A 22090-nucleotide genomic window follows, 5' to 3' on the forward strand; every position below is an offset into this window, starting at 1 on the left:
AGGGGACCTGATACTATAATACTACATAGGGGTGCAGAAGGGCGGGACTACTATTTAGAGACACAGACTGGGCCTAACTGCTTATAAGGGGGTCAAAAGGGAGCAAGGTTACTGTGTGAAGAAATACACTTGGGGATGATGCTGGAGCACGGATCTTAAATTGTTTGTCTGGTAGATCTTGCAGAGAGGAGTCACGGCCGCAGAAGTCTTCATGATGGCCGAGCAAGAAAAAGAGAACAAATCCAGCAAAAACGTCACTTGCAATTCATGCAGAGAAGACGCCTCCTGTAAGTCACTGGACATAATTGCACTATACACAGCTCAAGTGTCACAGCGACATCCGCAGCATCGCCGTGTATGTAAATCAGTCAGAGCAGGAAGGCACGGGGGGAGGTACAGCTGTGGCTTGTCTCCGCCTCTGTGACACTTTAGCTGGTAATGAAAAGGATGATTATAAAAGTATATACTAGACTAAAGGTCCTGTCCCCGCATTTGTATTCTGGGATCTACACCTTTGTACCTGGTATGGACCACACAGATACATTGTGGATTTGGTGCAGCTGAAATACATAAATATGCAACAACAAATCCACAGCAGATTATGTTGTTTTTTATGTGTTGATGGTAGGGTTCATATATTTAATGAAGTAGTGAGTAAGTAAGTGAGTAAGGAGCAGAATTTGCTACAGCATGTACACTGCTATCTATCATATATTGGGGAGGATATATTATGTGGGCTGCTGAGGTTTGAGTGCCAGGGCTGATTTTAAGTCCCAGTCCGGCCCTGCCCCCTTGTGTACTGTGTCACCATCTCCCCCTCCATTTGTTATCCTCTTATCTGTTGCAGAACTACAACTCCTATTATGTGATGTCCTGCATATTACACACCATGCTGGAAGATGTAGTTCTACAGCCTACCCTATATACTATGCTGGGGGTCGTAGTCCTGCATATTACAAACACACACCATGATGGGAGATTTAGTTCTACTGTGCCACTGCCTCCCCCTCCTATACAGGGTGAACCTTTAATTTTTGTAACTGCCAATAGTTATTAGTATAGTTATTGGTATAGTAATAGTATTTCTGCCACCTGGATGACCGGAGGTTGCAAAACTACAACTCCCATCATGCCCTGATGTCAATCCATGATGGGAGTAGTAGTTCTAGGGGTAGTCTCATCAGTCCTGGATCCTGCTCTTTTCCGGTGAGGTCCCCAAGGTGACAGGATGCCAACGTGAAAAGGGGGGACCTTGGTCAAAAATTTGGCTGTTTTCCATTAACAGCACAACCCCTGCCCTCAGGCTGTGTGTGGGATTGAAGCTCATTTCCACTGAAGTTAATTGAGCTAGGTTTTAATGCAACACACTACCAGGGTAATGCTGATTTTGGAAGAAAGTGCCTATATTGTACCAACCCTTCATAACACAAACCCCTTAACCTGGTAGAGCTTACAGCTCCAGCACCACTAAAGCATCTGTCCACATGATCCCCCTCTTCTGCTCGGTCACCTGTAAGTCTCACAATATATGACAGCAGCCCTCCCCACAGCTCAGCAGTATATAGCTGTCACATGTGGGCTGAGGGAGATCTGGGGTTATAAGGCTCTGCTGTTCTTACTGCTGACAAGTACCATCAATTAGTCACATAACTTCTGCATGGGTGTTGGGGGCAGAATACTTATTATCCGAGACACAGGGGACACCTAGAACCCTGTATGGGTACAATGGCCTATATGTCAGCCCCTATTCTTGTCGTCATCTGGTTCTCGCATAAGTAGCGGCACAGATTTTACTCACCACCATGTGCAGAGCCTGGGGGCGGCCCTGGGAGCTGGTACTGTTGGAGGAGCTCTCTGCTCACACTGCACAGCAGCAGGGAGCGGAGCCAGCACCACTCGCAGGGGTCGGGGGAAGGCATAACTCTGTGCTGTGCCTGGGTTTCTTCTCCTGTATGCAAAGCCTGTGCAGAATAGTTATGACACTTTTCTACTCCCACTCTTAACAGAGGCAGGGGCCCCCTTCCTATGTGGGCCCAGGAGCAGCAGCCCCCCCTAATTTCACTACTGCTTAAGACTTTTCTTCCCCAAAAAACACCATTCAAAATTTATATCTGATTGAAGGCCTAGGGATGCATTATACAATTTGAAAACAAAAGTTATCCACACTGGATGCGAGTTTATTAGCCTTTATTGGTTATTCTAGATTTGTGAATTCTGTGCTATTTACACAAGTGTCTTCAATTATGTGCCATAATTTTTTTCATCATTTAAGCATAACATTTTATATATTTTTACTGTGCCTTTTAATCAGATTACTTGCTTCATTTCCCTTTCTGTGCATAATAAACCATGAGGTTAGAAAACAATTAGTGGACTTCTAGGTAGGACTCCATTATTGGAGTAAAAAATGTTTCATGCAAAACTCACTCACACAGATACATTAAGAAATAAATATATTAAATACACATAATAAGCAGTTGTGCTACTTCTTTTTGGTGCCACCTTTCCTTAGGCTGTGACCTAGAAGGATAAAAGAAGAGATTTTAGGTGTAGAGATTTTTCCCTTATAATTTACTGTTGTACTATTGATTGATTAGGTACTAGAGATGAGCGAACAGAAGAATGCAGCATTTGATTTGAAGTTGGATGCAGCCCCAGGGAGTCATTGAAATATTGATACAGCCTACGGCTGTGGCCATGATTTCCAGGCAGCCTTAGGGCTGCATCCAACTTCATCCACCTATCAAATGCTACACGCTTGGGCAAACCCAAACATGCTTTAGGTTTACTCCTCTTCATTAGATGCTTTTGGAGACATTTGTTTGCTTGTAAGAGATATTCTGGTTGTAAAAAGTTTTACTTGCAGCATTTGTAGTCACCGATAAATCTCCATTCACACTAAGGAATCTGCAGAGATTCCGGGCGGAACTCCTCCACGTGGACTCGGCACAGACTACTGCCTTCTATCAGTTACAATGGGAGAGCACGTGAGCAGAGCGAGGAGGCACGCGCTCTTTCATTCTAACAGATAGAAGGCAGGAATCAGCCGATTCCGTAGTGTAAACTGGGCCCAATAGAAGTTTTATAGATTCTCTCATGCATTAGCAATGTTAAACACTTGTGTAATAGTTTTTTTTTGTTTTTTGGTCCCTTCAGTTCCCAGTAGTTTCCAAAACAGGCAGCAATGAGACACCCAAAAATATTTACCAGTCTGGTGCACTGCCCCCCAAATAAGAAGTGTGGAACATTATGTAGTTACTGGCCTCAGATCATACACTGCCAATTCAGGAAGATACTACCAAGGCTAGTAATTGGCGGCAGCATCTCCTACACAAGAGAATAGTTGTATACCTCTGTACAAAAAGGATCTGGGTATCTCCCATGCTTCTATTTCTTCTGTATCAGTTCTATTTTGTTTTCTTTTAGAAGACTTGAGCGGTCCTTTCTTTTTTGGAGGCTTGTCTGTAGGAGGGATAAAAACAAAACAAACGTCAATTTTGCAGACAATTGTGATAGATTACAGCAATACCCAATTTATATAGCTCCATGAAAGCTTAAAGTGGGTATTCTGGTACACCTATGATGTCACTGCTGCTTTGTTTACAGTGTTCACTGTGGATGATCATTAAGGCTACAGGATCACAGTGGATTTCACGGACCCTGTGTTCTGTAATTTGTATGGGTTTACATACAAATGGATTTTTCATTCCGCTGCGAGTATGTAAAGCCCCGTCCCCCTAACTCACTGCTGCCCATTTAACACTTTACTCATTCGCACTCCGGCTTTCAACATCCCGACTTCCCACTGCCAAGTATTAATCGGGAAGCTGTGGGTTAAGGGGACTGGGCTTTATATACTCGCAGCGGAATAAGAAAATCCGCTGTATGTCAACCAATACAAAGTGACAGGACACAGGATTGCTGCGGATTTCACTGCAGAACTTTGAATCTGTTAAACTTCTGTACGTGTGAAACTTGCCTAACACCGCAATACCAAAATTGGGGGGGGGGGGGGGGGGGGGGGGGGGTTCTAATGGGAAAAAGGGGCACATTTTTATAAGGTGGACTTTTATATTTTAAACCTTTTAAAAAAAAAAAAAAAAGTTTTAAGCTCCTTCAGCATACATTTATAAGCAATTAGAGCTCTTATGTTAAATCAAAGCTATGCCAGTCCAGCCTGCTAAAAGGGAATGTGTCAGCTGTACAGCCTTAATCTGTGAAAAATGCCAATAAAAAGGTCATTTTTTTTTTTTTTTGCAAAAACGCCAGGGGCCAAATGTTAGCTGAAAGTTTATGATCTGCCTTCCACAGATTGCTTTTTTGGTGTCGGAGTTTCTCTTTCTGGCTTTTTTTGCCAACTGTGGCGTTTTTCTTTCATAGACTTCAATTGGAATGTTTTGGCAATCATAACGCCATTGCAGTATGTATGGCTTTTTTGGGCGTCTTTTGTACCCTTTTAGTCTAGCAACTATGCCTCGTGATGGCAGAGGAAAAGGGAGTTTAGCCATCTTTGTGCACACACACACACACCAAAACCACAAAAAAAAAAAAAAATTCACACAAAAGGAAAAATGCCCCAAACTGTAGGAGGTTTTAGTGCTTGCTGTACTTCAGGAGCTTGGGAAAGCCTCTATATAATAAAATACTTTTCATACATCTTGAGATTCCTGAATGTAGAATTACCAGGCATTTCCCTGATCTAACAGAGTAGGTTGGTGCATTGCAGCTGACAGATTTCCTTTAAGGCAAACTATCAACAAATCTAGGGCAGGCACTGGGCCTAGTAATAGCTTCTGACTGCCATAGTAAGCAATTGTCTCCCCCTGTTGATTAAGTACCAGGCAGGAGCAGCACCAGTCACACGGTCCTGGGGGGACTTAATGTCTACTTTACCTCCACACAGTATTTTGGTGATGAGGAATTTTGCAGTTATTAAATTAAATTCATGCCCATTTGGCAATTTATTGAACTGTCAAACTAAACTATTGTATCAAGTAACTAAAGAAGTTATGTAGTCAGAGTATGCCAAACTATAATGATAGTAGCTTGCTTTGCTTGGCTACAGACAGGCCCGGACTGGTAATCTGGCAAGCTGGGATGTTAAACTGATTAATTGGTTCTCGCGCTCCGTGGACCGTTTGCTCTGCACCTGATCCACGGAGTGTAAGAACGCTCCATGTTCACAGGAACACTGAGAGGCAGGAGCGGGCAGCTATTTAAACTTGCCGCCGTGCTCCTGCTCTTCTCAGCTGCTGGGGACACCCTGTAAAGAAATGGGGATTCCCCTCATTATGATGGGATTCCCCACTTCTTTACAAGGTGTCCCCGGCAGCTAAGAGGAGCAGGAGCACGGTGGCAAGTTTAAATAGCCGCCCGTTCCTGCCTCTCACTGCGGGAGATTCCCTATAAAGAAGCCGGCCGCACTGCTTCCGCACTAACCTGTCATTCCAGGTCCCCACCCCCACCCCGGAGCTCTTCCTGTATGGTTCCCCCGCAGCCATCTGCTGTTCTGCCAGCAGCCCCGCTCATCAGCTCCTTAACTGCTTCCTCCCGCTGGTCCCCACCGCCTCTGCAGACTCTCCATCCTGCAGAGGCGGCGGGGAGCAGCAGGAGGAAGCGGCTAAGGAGCTGATGAGCGGGGCTGCGGGCAGAACCATACAGGAAGAGCTCCGGCCCAGCGCAGCGGGGGGGGGGGGGGGTCGACTTTGAATGACAGGTTAGTGCGGCCGGCTTCAGGGCGTCCTCGCAGTGAGGCAGGAGCGGGCGGCTATTTAAACTTGCGCCGTGCTCCTGCTCCTCTCAGCTGCGGGGGACACCCTGTAAAGAAGTGGGGAATCCCATCATAATGAGGGGAATCCCCACTTCTTTACAGGGTGTCCCCGGCAGCTGAGGAGAGCAGGAGCGCGGCGGCAAGTTTAAATAGCCGCCCGCTCCTGCCTCTCACTGTTCCCGAATACCTCTGTCAGCTGAACTTCAGTTCAGCTGACAGTTATCCCCCTGGTTTTGTTCGGATACAGAGCAAAAAACTTCAGGGGAAATTTAGTTCGAAAAGCGAATTGTTCGAATACCGAGGTGTTCGGGAACCAAGGTTTTACTGTGTGATATTATATATATGCGCTGCGGCCCGCTCCTGCCACCGTAGCCCACTTCTCTGCCCACCCGCTCGGCCCATCCCTGCTTGCTCCTGACGTGCTCATCCACTCAACATGGAGGAGCGTGGGGCCACTGCGGCCGTCTGTGTCGCACGCATTGTACGTGCACCACAGCTGGCCGCAGCAGTCCCTCAGTAACATGTACAGTATGGTGATAATATTTACTGGTGTTATTAACTATGACAGCATTATGCATGGAAAATTCTTACCTATTACCATTATATATCCTAAAATTTGGGGGCCCTACTTATTCCTGAGATAGGAGATAGCCATTTCCTATCTATCTAGCAGCTCATTATGTAGCTTTGATTACACACAAGATCACGACCAGCAGACACATTTTAATAATTAAAACCTCACTACTTATACCGCCATTATATGGAGTGCAGACATAGTCAGGATAAAAGGGATTTAAAAAATATAGTAACTTTTGTCCAAAAACGGCACCAGCCTGTCCCTGGTTATTACAACTTGGCTTCATTCACTTCAATGGAACTGAGCTGCAATACCTCACGCAAACTGAAGGAGTGTGGCACTGTTTCTGGAAGAAGGTTGCCATGTTTTTCTCCTATAAAGGGAATATGTGAGGTCCATACCAGGTCTAGGGCTGTAGATCTCAGACAGGTGTGCGGGAGATATCACTGACATGACCAGTGGCGGAACTACTGCCATAGCAACCGTAGCAGTTGCTATGGGGCCCGCCGCATCAGGGGGCCCTGTAACCGATCCTGAAATGGATTGGGCCCCCTGACACTAGCAGCACCCGGACGCCGAGCGGGCCTCCCGGGTGCTGCAAATGCCCAGCTGCAATGTGCACGGCGTCCCCCGTCCGGAGGCCCCTCCCTGTCAGCGTCCCCTGCGTCCGTCCGGCGTCCCCTGCGTCCCCCTGTCCAGCATAACATGCAGCTCCTGCCCCCATCTAGCATACCTTGCGGCACCGCCCCCGTACGGTATCTCCTGTGTCCCCCGAACGGCGGTCCAGCGCCCTCTGTGGCTCCCGTCCTGCGACCCCACCCTCATCCAGCGGCCCCAGCCCCCCTCCCCCTCACATAGTGTGTCCCCAGCAGCCCCAACCCCCCTCCCACACAGTGTGGCCCCAGCCCCCCCCCCCACACACATATAGTATGTCCCCAGCAGCCCCAGACCCCCCCCCCCCCACACACACACACACATAGTATGTCCCCAGGAGCACCCACCCTCCATACAGTGTCCCCAAAGTCCCCCTCCCCCGCAGTGTCCCAGGGAGAACTCCCCCCCCCCCCCCCCCCCCCAGTGTCCCAGCATCACCCCCACCCTTCCCCACAGTGTCCCAGGGACAACTCCCCACCACCCCTGCATTGTCCTGAAGCCAATCCCCACCCACACCCCCACAGTGTCCCAGGGCCAATCCTCCCAGCCTGTATCACCCCCCCCCCCCCCCCAGACCAGAGAGAAGAGGAAGGCGGGTAGAGCAGACACACAGGACGAAGCAGGAACCAGGACAGGTGAGATTACCCCCAGAAAATTACAACCCCCACTATGTCCTGCTAACAGTGCATGGTGGGAGTTGTAGTTTTGCAGCCTGTGGACATTCAAGTTGCAGAACTACAACCCCCATCATTCCCTATTGGCAGTTCATAGTAGGGGATTTACAGGACTACATCCCCCAGCATGGTGTGTGGGTAATATACAGGACTACATCTCCCAGCATGGTGTGTGGTAATATACAGGACTACATCTCCCAGCATGCTGTGTGGGATAATATACAGGACTACATCTCCCAACATGGTGTGTGGTAATATACAGGACTACATCTCCCAACATGGTGTGTGGTAATATACAGGACTACATCTCCCAGCATGCAGTGTGGTAATATACAGGACTACATCTCCCAGCATGGTCTGTGGGATAATATGCAGGACTACATCACATAATAGGAGTTGTAGTTCTGCAACAGATGATGACAGGGTACACAAGGGGGAGGCGGTGGCACAGTACACTAGTGGCCATATGGGTACATGTAGGGCTCACAACACGTTGCTGGAGGCAGCTGTGTACCTCCAGCCATAAGAGCCTCCACACATACAGTAATTATCTTGCCCGACGCAGCGTTTCTTCGTTCTTACAGCTGGGTGGGCCCCATTCAGTTTTTTGCTATGGGGCCACATGAATCCTAGTTACGCCCCTGGACACGACCTTTAGTCCAGTGTAAACTTTTATAGCTGTCCTTTTCATTACCAACTAAATGATGGTACGCTGGGATCTACAGCTGTGTACCTGGTATAGACCTCACAGGTTCCCTTTAAGGGCACGTTCATACCTAATCCAATGCGGATTTGATGCTTCTGATTTAATCAGTTGAAATGAATGCATAAATATGCTGCATCAAATCTACAGAAGATCATGTTATAGCATTATTTTTAGGTGCCGATGGTGGGGTTCACATGTTTAAAGGAGTAGTGGGGACACGACTAAATAAAGCAGAATTTGCTACAGGGTGTATTTTACACCGCTATCCATGATATGGTATGTGGGCTGCTGGGGTTTGACTGCCAGGGCTAACTTTAGGTCCCAGTCTGGCCCTGGCTACAGAGTTCTGGACATTAAATTCAGTTGTTACCTTGCTCTTTGACTTTGGCTGGATCTTGCAGATAATACGTAGGTTCGGAGAATTTGGGCTTAGCACCTCGTCCAACCCAGTACTCTTCAACAGTTGCCCCAGAGGTTTTCTTTTGAGGTTTTCCTAATTAAAGCAGAAAATATTGAACCATAGAAGTTATGTAACTATTAAAGTTTGTAGAGTTGTTAAATCACTTATCACAGATCGATACCATGTGCTACCACTATATAGAACCTACCATTATAGTCAAAACACCCCTCACTTTGTAGTGGGCCTAACGCTGTTCAGTTAAAGCATGGGAGGTCCAGACTTTGCATCCATATTACTGCATAAAAGTGTTTCTGCATGTGTATTTCAGCAATGTGGAAAAAAAAAAAAAAAAAAAGTCCAAAAGCTGCTCTGGCTCATGAAAGGTGGTCAAAAATGAGTGTTACTTTTAAATATCAAAAGTTAAAGATTCTACTAGGTCTCAGTCTTAAGACCTGCTGTAGTCACAAGATCTAGCTGTGTAAAGCACATGACAGCAGGCTTCACTGCCCAGCCAGTCACAATAGCCGACTGAATTTGTGTCATAGATTATCATTGAACAAATCAGTTGGATTTGAATGACAGCCTGGAAGTGAAGTGTGCTGCTGTATACTTAACCCTTCTACCTGTGATCTTTATGTACGAACCTGCTGATGGTGTTAGTTTTAAAAACCTGCCGGCATGCTCCCTTTGCTGCAGAGCTGCTCATTCTAGTGCACAGTTCAACCGCTTGAGACTTGTTCTAAGGGTAGCTTCACACACACCGAATCTGCAGAAAGTCTGCTGCGGATCCGTAGCAGATTTGATCTAAATAACTGAACACAGCATCAAATCTGCTGCGGATCCTGTAGGTGTGAACGCACCCTAAAGGAGTATGCCAGTTAGTCTATTTGGTGCTCTGGAAGTGTTCCTCAGCCCCTCAGTACACTGTCCTGCCCACTCCCACTTACCCTCCTATTCATACACATTCTACATCTCTTCAATATTCATATATGCATTAGTCGTCACATCTCCTTCCTTAGGAGGGGACATACATGAAAGTGCACTTTTTTTTTTTACATTAGTCAATTTCCATTCACATCCGTTTGCAAGTTACCAGTTTTTTCACTGAGCATGCGCAGAAGCAGCAAGAAACCAAAGAAAAAAAAAAAAAAAAAAGATGCTGACTGATGGTCAAAAGTCAGTTTTTTAAAGCCAAAATACAAATGGACCAATAAAAAAGAAAAAGAAAAAAAAAAGAAACATTTTGCAATCAGTCTGCTCATCCGTTTAATTAATATGGACGGATCTGTAAAGAAAAAAACACTAGTGTGAACCCATCCTTAAAGTGAATGTAACACCAGGCCCAGGCTGAAACACTGAAGGCGGGCCGACCCACCCCCAGTGGGAAGAAACCCCAGCCCTTCCATGACATGACTCCATTACAATCAATGGAACCCTATCATAGAGGGTCAGGGGTTTCCTCCCACTAAGGGTGGGTCGGGCCGCCTCCAGTGCTTCAGCCTGGGCGTACAGTCACTTTAAGCAAATTTAAAAAAAAAAAAAAAAAAAAAAAAAAAAAATCTTCCTGAACAGCACCACAGAGAAAGAGCAGCATTGGAATAAGCAGCTCTGCAGCAAACAGGTGTATAACTGCAGGTTTGTATGTGCTTTTTACATGTCTGGTGACGTCAAAAGTTTATTTGACCACTGACCTTCACATGCCATAAACCGTCCTTGTCAATTTGTCATCTACAGTATATAAGTCAACTGTACCATTAACGCTGAACCAAACAGATTACACGGATATTAAAATTTGGGAAATTCAAAAAAAAAAAAAAAAAAAAAAGCAGTCACATTGACTTTCATATATTTGCAGTGGAATGATCTTTCAGAACATTGGAACTTTCAGTTTGTATAAAGAAACTGCAGTCAATAAAATGATGAAAAGTTTGTATGCGGGTATCACTTGTTCCAAATTGGCAGTCTTTTTGAAAAGGGGAAGATGAAACGCAGAGACTCTTCATTAATAAACTTACCACCCGTTGGCTTTTGCAGAGGCTTCTTCTGTTCAGTCACCTCTTTGTATCCTCTTTCAGGTTTTTCATAGGCAATATAGTCACTCTGCTTTAGTTGGTGCATCTGCCCCAAAGTTTCGCTTGCTCCTTTTTTCTTTACCTTCAGCTTTTCTCTAACAGGAAATCCAACAAGCTGGGCTGGAAATACACCTTTGGGAGGCTTCCACAAAATTCTTTTCTGAGCAATCTGCTTGAAGTAGTTACCTTTATTGAGCTCCAGACGCTCATGTGGCAAGCTTTCCTGAAAGTAATATTCTTCGTCATCATCACTCTGATCATCATCAATATCATGCAAGTTCTCTTCCTCCACTACCCAGTATTCCTCAGAGTCTTCAGGTTCAGACAAGGACTGGCTCTTTCTTGGTTTCTTCTTTACCGAATATAGCTTCCTTTTGCTTAAACCTCTTACAGGTACACCAATTTTGCGGTGTCCACTTGAAACATCTCTAACCTTTAATCCAGAAGAGCTGTAGCTCTTCTCATACTGACTGCCGGCATGCTTCTGGGGCACACCATCCTCTTTTAAAGAGCCACTGCTTTGAATTTTTTCCCTTTCAGTGCTCTCTGCATGTTTTCGGAAAGTGTACAAACCTTTCCTAAGCATATAATCTGGGACAAAATAAACTGAGGCACTATCCATGGATGAGCCTTCATCCTTGGATGAAAGCTCCTCAGATGTTATGCTTAATATGCTTGGTCGTTTTTGTTTTCTCTGAGACATATACAAGTCATAATCATAGTTTGCTTCTACGTTATCGAAACAAGCCAGCCATGCTGGTGAAGGAATAAACTTCTGTACCGAGTCTTCAGCCCATACACTGCTATTTGTTACCTTGACCTCACCATTACATACAGACTGGTTTGAAACTTTCTCAGTACATATATCTGGACCAATTAAGGGTTCCTCGTTGTCGCTTTCTTTAGAAGTATCATTTCCTTCAGAGTTCTCCGGGTCATCAGCTTGCTGAACTACTTTAACCTGATCCACTAACACAGACTTAGGTTCACACTCCACAGAGTTCTTAGTATTCTGTTTGGCTTGTTTACTTGACTCCCTGGACTGTGTAATAAGGGTCTGAGTTTCTGATTCTTGCACACCATCTAGACTTAAGAGTTTAGAAGATGGAGACTGCTTACTCTCCTCTTTGTTTGAAAAAGACACACTCTGTACTGCAATCTCTTCTTCTGCACGAGGGCTATACAGTACACCCTCACAAAATAGATCACTCTGTACTACATTTTCTGGTATGTCTTTAACAACTGCCACATCATATATTGGAATTGTTTCTTTATAAGACTTCCACATCTGTATGGCAGCAGGAGAACCACTTCCATACTCTATTCTTACCTCCTCTTTCTCATAGGCATAGCTTCCTGGAGGCATGTTGCGGTACTGTGACGGACTGCAAGAATTTTTGTGAAAGTCCCTTTCTGGCATTACAGGAGCTGGCAAGATTGTCATTTCAACATTCTCCAAATTATTTTCATTCTCTGTGCTAATGCCAGAGGAATGGGATACCAAGTTTTCTGCATCCTTTTCTTTACTTTCTGTACCCATGTGCTTTTTGGTTATGTATTCTGGCTGCCTTGGGTCCGTCTGAGTTTCTTTAGTTTCTGTTCTTCTTCCTGGACTGCTGTAATGCCTAAATCGTGTGGCATGGTAAAACATAGGGGAGGGTGGATGGGGATTAAAATGAGGTCTTCTACTCATTCTGACATTCATTTGATGTTGGGGAACATAAAACCCAGGGTATTCATGAAGTGCAACAGAGTAGTAGGGGAAATAAGGATTGCCTCCTCTATAGCCTGGAGGGGGGGAAAAAAAAAAAAAAATTGTGAAAACATGCAACACTTCCACGTATTACATCCATTACAAAAACTTCTCAGGCTGGATTCACACATGACATTTCCTCAAGGGTAAGGGGTAGATTCACATGTATTGTATTGCAGTGGATTTCACAGCAATACTCTGTCCTGTTATGGCCTATAGCTCCATTAAATGGCTCAAATGTAGCCATTGCCTATTAAACCCATTACCTGATGGGCTTTATGCAAGCCAATACTTTACCTGCCCATGCTCCCGCCTGCTTCTTTGGCTTACAGACATCCCACCACAGCTGAGCGAGACATCAGTAACCCGGAAGCTAAAGAAGCAGGCGGGAGCGTGGGCAGGTAAATTATTAGCTTGTTTAAAGCATGGCAGCTGATTGGTAAGGTAGACAGTGGCTACATTCTTGCAATGGAATGAAAATCCACTACCAGAATGCAGAGCCAGTAAGACAGTAACCCTACAGAGTATGGCAGCGTGGAATCTGCTGCTATGCTGTATGTGTGAATCTACCCTTAGGGCCAGTTCACACTGAGCAAACAAGGCTCAATTCTGCCATGGAATCCCGCCGCGCTCAGTGTCCTGCTTTAAGTGAATGGGAGAGCGTGTGCTCGTCCACTCCCTCTCCGCTCAAAGAATGAACATGTTAGTTCTTAGAGCGCAGGCAGCGGACATGCACGCGCTCTCCCATTCACTCAAAGCAGGACACTGAGCGCGGCTGGATTCCACGGCAGAGAGCTCCACCGTGGAATTGTGCCGAGTTTCCTCAGTGTGATCTGGCCCTTAGGGTGCATTCACACATACAGGATCCTGTGATCAGTTATTAAGATCAAATCTGCATGGATACAGTGTGTGTGAAGCTACCCTAAGGGTATTTTCACATGTACAAAGTTTGCAGATTTCATGCTGTGCATACCGCAGCAAATTCACTGTGATACTTGTTACCATTAAAGTCTAAAGCCCTGCATTCTCACAGCAGATTTTAATTTGGCTTCAAGCTTTCTGTAACTACTTCCACACCATGCTGGTAAAATAGACACCATACTTACCCACTCCCGGCTAACAGAGTCGGGAATGAAGAAGTAGATGGGAGCGCACCGGAGGAATGAGGGGCAGGCAAGTATGCTGTATTTTTACCCAGCATCATTTTCTTTTTTCCCCCTCTCTTCAAGAATAAGTGGCGGTTTTCTATCAGACTTCCAACTTACATGTTGGCATTCTTAATAAAAATACAAGATGTGTGTCTCAAAGAAGGCTTAGAAGAATAAGACTGTGCTTACTTGGTCCAGGGATGCAGTATGGATTGTACAGTTGGCTCAAATACCAAGGATTCGGGAAAGGTAGTTGTGCTGTTGGCTGTGCATAAAAGAAGGGTCTCTGTTGGGATGTGGAATACTGCCCATTTTCTGGCGGAGGTGCTGCAGCGTTCATTTTTTTCTAAACAGGTGTAAACAAACCATGGGTGAATGCCACAGATATTGTTCCACATACATCAGTTTTCACTAGTTAAACACTGCAAAAAAACACACTTTTGGTCTCTCCAACACACCAAGCATCAGATTATTTGTACCTTATAAAGGCACTGCAAACATTCGCCAGTCTTGATTCTTCACACTTAACGATTTTACAAACTAACGCCACAATAAAAACCATAGTTGACTACATGCCTTTTTAGTTAGAAGTGCTGTGGGAGGTGGGAGCGGACAGTCAATAGGGAAATCTATGATACCAACAAGTAGTTTGTTAGTGAAATAAAAGGGAAACTGTCAGCAAGTTAGACAAATCTAATCCGCTGATATCCCCCTATAGCACTGGGGACGCTGAGGAGTAAGCCATGTGTCTCACTGTCTTATCTTCCGCCTCGGAGCAGGTCTCACACTATAAGTCGGGGTAAACTCTGTTCCACAGCACCATTAGGAGCACTGCCGAGTAATCCATCCCTCCATTGATCATCATTAGAAGGGGCAGGCCAGATGACGCTCTGGAGTGGAGTTAACCCCAACTAACAATGTGGAACTGGCACGACACCTACTTTCCTCCTCAGTGTCCCCCGTGCTACAGGGGGCTATCAGCAGGTTAGAGTCCTCTAATATGCTGATAGTTCCCCTTTAAAGTGTGTGTGTGTGTGTGTGTGTGTGGGGGGGGGGGTTACCTTCTCTGACCAGCCCCCATTTTATTTATTTTTTTTACAACTGATGTCAGAGTACCCCTTCAAAAAATGTAAACAGGTATGCCTTTTAAGACCTGATCCTGTTACTACACTATAAAACAAGTTTCCTTTAAAAAAAAAACTGACAAAAGACACCTTTAAAAGGGGTTGACCAGTGCTACAAAAACATGGCCACTTTTGCCCCTCTCGTGTTTCCAGATTGGGTGGGGTTTGAAACTCAGTTCCATTAAAGTAAATGGAGCTTAATTGCAAACCACACCTGAACTGGAGACAAGAGGGGGAAAGTAGGCATGTTTTTGTAGCATTGGATAACCCCCTTTAATTTATATACCTTGCTAGGACATGCTCTTAGGGTCCTATTACACAAACAGATTATCTGACAGATTTTTGTAAGCCAAAACCAGGAGTGGATTTTAAGAGTAGAAATCTCAGTCTTTCCTTTGTTACCTGTTCTCTGTTTATAGTCCATTCCTGGCTTTGGCTCAAAAAATCTGTCAGATAATCTGTTGGTGTAATAGGACCCTTAGAGTGAGGGCCCCTTCAAGGTGCCTGAAATAAGAGCACTGTCTTTCCATGGTAAAGTCAGCTGTTTGCACCAGGTGCCACTCCAGGCAGCCCTTGCTCCTCTTCCCCCAGTGCCTCATTGAGAAATTCTGATAAAACAACCTCTTTCAGTTGCTCAATAGCCTCATCTATAAAACTTTTTAAAGTTAAAGGGGTTATCCAGGGCTAGGAAAAGCACAGCTACTTTCTTGCAAAAACTGCATCACACCTGTCCCCACTTCAATAGAACTTCACTGTAAAAGTTTCTGGGAAAAATCAGTCATGGAGAACCCCTTTAAATGCAGTCTTAAAATGATAAAAGCAGCAGCATTTAGTGGGGATTACCATATTGTTAAAGCTGTAGAATGCAGGTCACATGATTTTGTAAGCTATGCAGCAGCAGATGGGGTCAGAGGGGAACACAAGCACTTAACTACTGAAAGATCTTACAAAACTAAAAGTCTTACACAGACATACCAAAAGTTGTCAATCAGTCAGGGTCTCAGTGCAGAGACCCCCACAATCTTTAGAGATTGCTGTGAGAAGTGTGCATCTCACCACTTACACTCCCTCATTGCAGAAGATGGGCACTGAGATGGCCAGAGTAAAGAGCACAGCCACACATTCCTAACTGCACCTAGGATCATGGGGGATTCTGACATGTTTGTGCAACTATTCTAAGCAATAGGGTCTCAACAAGCTATAACACAACAAACAAATCTACCAACATCCATTAAGTCCTCTGACAAGAATGACTAGCACAGCTTTTAATTTACACTCAGTATAAGTGTCATCCCAAATCAACCGATTTCAATAAATCCCTCAAGATAAACCACTACATACAAGCAGCTACAAGGGAAAACCTTACCTGGCTACATTCAAAAGCACAACTAACTTTCCACCACTCCTCCAACACCTGGGACACATTTATACATTATCCAGCTCAAGACCTTAGGGCCAATTAGGTGGCAGATGATGAGAATGGAGTATAGGTTGTAGCTGATCAGAAGAAAGACATGGATCTGGGGATAGTGGATACCTGAAGGGGAGAATTGTTGCCAGTTCTGTTTTTCAGCTGGGGCACCTAGATGAAATATTGCAAGCGCATTTGTATGGAGTATTTATAGAGGTGCATTCACATGTCCAGGATCCGCAGCAGATTTAATGGCCCAGATTTGAAGTTGCAGATTCAAAGCAAATCTACAGCTTCAAATCTGGGCCATCAAATCTGCTGCAGATCCTGTACTTGTAAACGCACCCTTAGGGTAGCTTCACACGTACCGTATGGCAGCGGATTTGATGGTGCAGATCTGCAGCAGATTTCATCTAAATAACTGAACACAGCATCAAATCTGCACCATCAAATCCGCTGCGATACAGTACGTGTGAAGCTACCCTTAGGGTTCCTTCACACCTACTGACTCGCAGCGTTAATAACGCTGCGAGTCGGCTAGGTCCTGGCAGATCACTGTCAGTACATACACACAGCGGTCTGAACGACCGCTGCGTGTATGTAAATCTGCCGGCCACTTAACCCCTTCTGATGCCGGCCGCCTCCCGCTCCGCTCTGTATACATACCTCCTGGCTCCACGGGGTCCCGGCGTCCTGCTCTCGCGCCCATCCAATCAGTGTGTTGCCCTGCCGCAGCCACTGATTGGCCGGGCGGGAGAGCAGGACGTTATTAACGCTGCGAGTTGGTAGGTGTGAAGGCACCCTATAGCTGGGTTCTCATGGTGCATTTTCCCACGTGTGCTTCCTCCACATGCAGCAGCCGCAGTGCTTAGCCTGCATTCACATGTCCAGCGTTCTGTCCTCGAAACAGACGACACGAATGTTGAATGCAAACCTTGGTCTGTTTTCTTGTACAGCATGATTTATCAACATCATGCTGGCAGCAGGGAAACTTTTTGAAGCGCCGGAGCGCTGTAATGACAGAGCTGCGCAGTCATGTTTCATAGACAGAACATGGCATGTGTGAATGCAGCCTCAGTATTTTCTAACCAAAACCAGGAATGGATTCAAACACAGAAAGGCTATGTTCACACACAGCTGAAATGGCCATCATTTAATAACAAATGCTGTTCTTTATTTGTCATTAACCTCTTCATGACCCAGCCAAAAATAACCCATATGACCACGCCAATTTAGATTTTTGCATTTATGTTTTTTCATCCTCCTCGTCTAAGAACCATAGCGCTTTCATTTTTCTATCTACAGGCTGGGTTCACACTATGTTTTTGCAATTCGTTTCTTTTCATCCGTTTTAATCCGTTTTTCAATTGAATTCCATTTTAAAAGATAGAAGGGTCCAAACGGATTAGTTTTTATAACGTACACAAAAACGTAGTCGACCTCATTTTTGTGTCCGTTAAAAAAAACGGATCCGTTCTGATCCATTTTTTTTTAAATAATGGAATTCAATGTTAAAAAGGATGCACACACATGCATCTGTTTTTCCATCCGTTTTTTTGCAAAAACATAGTGTGAACCCAGCCTTAGGCTGCATTCCCACGTTTCGTGTTCCTAACGGAACACGGACGTGGAATGCCAGTACCGGAGCGGCGCTTATGAATACAGTTCCCCCGCTCCCAGCATCTAATTACACATCGTATACGCATCGTATACACAGCGTATACGCTCTGGCCGGGATCCCATGCGGCTCCACTTCACTGAATTGCGGCCGCAGAAAGACCTGTCAGTTCACACAATGAAGCGAGCTGCTCCAGCTGCTTGCTTCATTGTGTGCTATGAGAGTCCTGATGCGGGCGCGCACCGCGGCCTCTTACGCGGTATGAACATAGCCTTATGCTGGGTTTACACGGAACGATTATCGTGCGAACCTGCACGATAATGATCTAATTCAAACGGTGCGTTCACACCTACAGGATCTGCAGCTGATTTTCTGCAGCAGATTTCAGTTAAATAACTGAACACAGCATCAAATCTGATGCTGTGTTCAGTTATTTAACTTAAATCTGCTGCAGAAAATCAGCTGCAGATCCTGTAGGTGTGAACGCACCCTAAGGGTACAAAAACACACCGTATACGCAGCAGATACGCAGCAGATCTGCAGCAGATTTGATGGTGCAGATTTAATGCTGTGTTCAGTTATATAGATCTAATCTGCAGCAGATTTGATGGTGCAGATTTAATGCAGCGTATACGGTGTGTGTGTTTGTACCCTCAATGTTACTAAGACAATACCATAAATAGAACTAAAAAAATACATAATTGCTGTTTGTTTGATTTTCCCTCTCAAAACCCCTCCCTCCCATATTGGGTCATTAAAAATACAATTTGTTCCACAAAAAAACATACAGCTATACTGATAAAAAAAGATAGTTATGGCTCCTAGAAGGCATTAATAATAAAACAAAATTGCCACATGCAGAAGGCCAATATAAGTAACAGAATCCGGCCAAAGATGATTTTAGTGCCAAATTTGTCCAACTAAAAACTGCATATTCATTTATGGGTCACGGACACATTTTCCAAAGAGGCCTACATTTATGGGGTGTGCATCTCCAGTGACACAAGCTGGGCACAGAAATGGCTGTGGAAAAATTGCAGTTTTCACTTTGCGCCATCAGCGGCACATTCAGTTTTCGAAAACTTAGCCCCATCCCCTCACATTTTGGAAGGCTTACTTCCGAGATGTAGAATCTTAGTGAGCGCTGGGTAGCAGACAGCTTCAGCTGTGTTCTGCAGTCAGAAAACCCATTTAATCCCCTATGTTCTTTGTGAAAATGAGAAATTTTAAGACAATTTTTTACTGGAAAAATCAATATTTTTACTTTTATGGCCCACTGCTAAAAACTCATCCAACACCTGTAGGGTCTAAATGCACCTATCACCCCTAGATGAATTTTTTAAGGGTTGTAAAATGGGGTCACTTCTGATTCATTGGGGTGATGAAAATAGTAAGGGATGGGAACAACACTTGGGGGTCGGCCTAAAGCTAAGAGCTAATGCTAAGTTTACACGAGGCGATTATTGGCCCGATAGTACGATTAAGGATTTCAAAGTACCGATTTTTTTTTATAACGATCAGCGTTTAGATGGTACGATATATCGTACGGAAAAATCGTTTTGTGATCGTTTCGCTATCGCCACCCCCGCCGCTCCGATCGCCACCCCCGCGCTCCGATCGGGGCGATCGGAGCGTCGGCGGCAGGGGGGCGATCGGAGCGGTGCCGGCGGCGATCGGAGCGGCGGGGGTGGCGATCGGGGCGGTGCAGGGGGCTGCGGTTGACTGTGGGGCCGGGCTGCGGATGAGCAGGGGGCCGGGCTGCGAGCGGGGGGGGGGGCGGGCTGCGGGCGGGCCGGGCTGCGGGCGCGCGATCGCGAAACGATCGCAAAAGATTTTTCCGTACGATATATCGTACCGTCTAAACGCTGATCGTTATAAAAAAAAAATTGTTACTTTGAAATCGTTAATCGTGCGATAGGGCCAATTATCGCTCAGTGTAAACTTAGCATTATGCTACGTTTTTTTTTTTTAAAGAATTTATTTAAACTTTTTTCACAGAAAAAACATAACCATACAAAAGAGAAGCCAGGCACAATCCGCCCACCACATGATAAACAAAGATACATCTGAAGGTGTTATAGGTTACAAGTTTAGACAGATTGCAATGCCAAAGTAGTGAAGGATAACAGTTGTAATACGCCATACAGAACCTGGACTACTAGAGGGTAGGTGGGAGTACCTGGCCCCACAGAAAGACAAAACATTTTTGGGGGCACTTGCGATGTTCATAGAGGGCCTCGTATAGCGGGACATACTTATTAACCAGCTGTTTCCAGCGGGCCAGGGAGGGGGCATCGGTACACTTCCACTCCATGGCAATAATTTTTTTGGCACAGAATAAAAGAAATCTGATGAATACTCTATAGTATTTATTTTGCGTGACTCCATTGATAAGACCCAGCAGGCACACAGAAGGGGTACAAACATAAGGAAAATCAAAGTGGTTGGACAGAAATTGCAAGGCGGACTGGCAAAAGGATTGTATTTTAGGGCACGACCACACAGCGTGCATGAAGGTGCTGACATCTGACATACACTTGAAACACGTATCTGAAGGGGACACTCCCATTTCTCTGAGTCTCTCAGGTGTGTAGTAGGTACGCATTAGAAAGCGAAACTGGATCAACCGGTCTCTAGCACTGACTACGGTAGGGTAATAGGTATGCACCACCTCTTTCCACTGCTGATCGCCCAGGGAGGGGATATCTACCGCCCATCTCTCGTACGCCCTCTGGAAAGGGGACGAATCTTCTGGGCTCAACATCAGATAACTAAGCGTCAGGGGCTTCTCCAGGTCAGGGGAACCCAGGAGCTTTTCCGCCTGTGTGAACTCCAGGGGAACCGCAAGGCTGCCGAACTGAGAACGAACAGCATGCCTCAGCTGTAAATAATGAAAAAATGCCGAGTTCGGAACCCCATACAGCTCACACATGTCAGAGAAGGGGCGGAACACATTATCAGAGGAAAAAATGTGGGACAAATAACGAACCCCATGCTTCCCCCAAAGAACCGCACCCTGCAAACCCATGAGTTCTGGAAGATTAGGGTTAAGCCACAGAGGGGTACGGGGAGAGAGGGGCAAAGAAGGCCTCTGTTTTTGTACAATCATCCACACCTTCTGCACCGTAGCCAAAGGAGGCAGCCAGGGCGAAGAGGGCGTGTATCTATAAAGGGTGTTCGTCAGGCCCTCGTAAGACCCAACCAACGCCCCGGCCAACGCCACCGCTGCATTGCTGAGGTCCAGATCCAACCACCAATTAGCATACACTAGCTGAGAGGCCAGGAAGTAGTGGTACATATTGGGAGCAGCCAGGCCCCCTTGATGCTTGGGCGCTAGGAGGTGAGAGTATCCAATTCTTGGAGACCCGCCTTGCCAGTAGAAGGATCTCAGAATCTTAGTTAAAGCTGCAAAGAACTGCCTGGGAGGAAAGACAGGGAAAGCATGGAAGAGATAGAGGAATTTAGGTAGAAAGATCATTTTAAAGATATTTATCCTACCCAGTAAAGAGAGTGGCAGGGGCCCCCATTTTTGTAAACGAAGGTCAGTGGCTGACAGAAGAGGCGTAAGGTTCAGCGGCATATAGCTATCTATGGAGGCGGTGACCTCCACCCCCAGGTACCGGAACTGGCGGGTCGCTAGAAGCCCATCCGGCAAGGTAACGGGCAAGGGGAGAGAGGCTGACAGGGGCATGAGGACCGACTTAGACCAGTTCACCATCAAGCCAGAGATTGCACCGAAGTCGTGGATAAGTGACATTAGCGTTACCAGAGAGGATCCCACATCTGCAAGGTAGACTAGGGTATCGTCTGCATACAGCGACACCTTCTCCATTTTTGACCCTCTCTGAAGGCCCTTGACAGAGGGCGAGGCCCGGACTGCCGCCGCCAGCGGCTCGATAGCGATGGCAAAAAGTAGGGGAGATAACGGGCAACCCTGCCGAGTCCCTCGCCCAAGAGAGAAGGAGGAGGAGATATCCAGGTTAGTGCGGATTCTGGCTGTGGGCTCCACATATAACAGCCGAACCCAAGCCCGAAACCGCGGACCAAACCGCATCCTACCGAGCAGAGACCACAGATAAGGCCACTCAACAGAGTCAAAGGCCTTGTGAATATCAAGACTGAGCACATACCCAGGGACAGCGTCCGACGTACTAGCTGATACATTCATAAATAAACGAGAGAT

The 22090-nt window shown here is 45.8% G+C and overlaps 1 protein-coding gene across 2 annotated transcripts in view; it reads right to left on the bottom strand.

Moving 5' to 3' along the window:
- Positions 1-2241: 2241 nt before the first annotated feature.
- The window catches only part of LOC138783593 (bucky ball-like), a 46992-nt gene continuing 27143 nt past the window's right edge, over positions 2242-22090 (bottom strand). For both annotated transcript variants that reach the window (XM_069958451.1, XM_069958450.1), the window contains exons 2-6: positions 13944-14100; positions 10797-12641; positions 8752-8874; positions 3352-3462; positions 2242-2520 (exon numbers count right to left, since the gene is read on the bottom strand). In XM_069958451.1, coding sequence (XP_069814552.1) covers positions 2483-2520; positions 3352-3462; positions 8752-8874; positions 10797-12641; positions 13944-14094 — 2268 coding nt within the window. In that variant the 5' untranslated portion in view covers positions 14095-14100 and the 3' untranslated portion in view covers positions 2242-2482. The remainder of the gene's footprint in view (positions 2521-3351; positions 3463-8751; positions 8875-10796; positions 12642-13943; positions 14101-22090) is intronic.

Source organism: Dendropsophus ebraccatus, chromosome 2 (genome assembly GCF_027789765.1).
Source record: "Dendropsophus ebraccatus isolate aDenEbr1 chromosome 2, aDenEbr1.pat, whole genome shotgun sequence".
In the NCBI taxonomy this organism is placed as follows: Eukaryota; Metazoa; Chordata; class Amphibia; order Anura; family Hylidae; genus Dendropsophus; species Dendropsophus ebraccatus.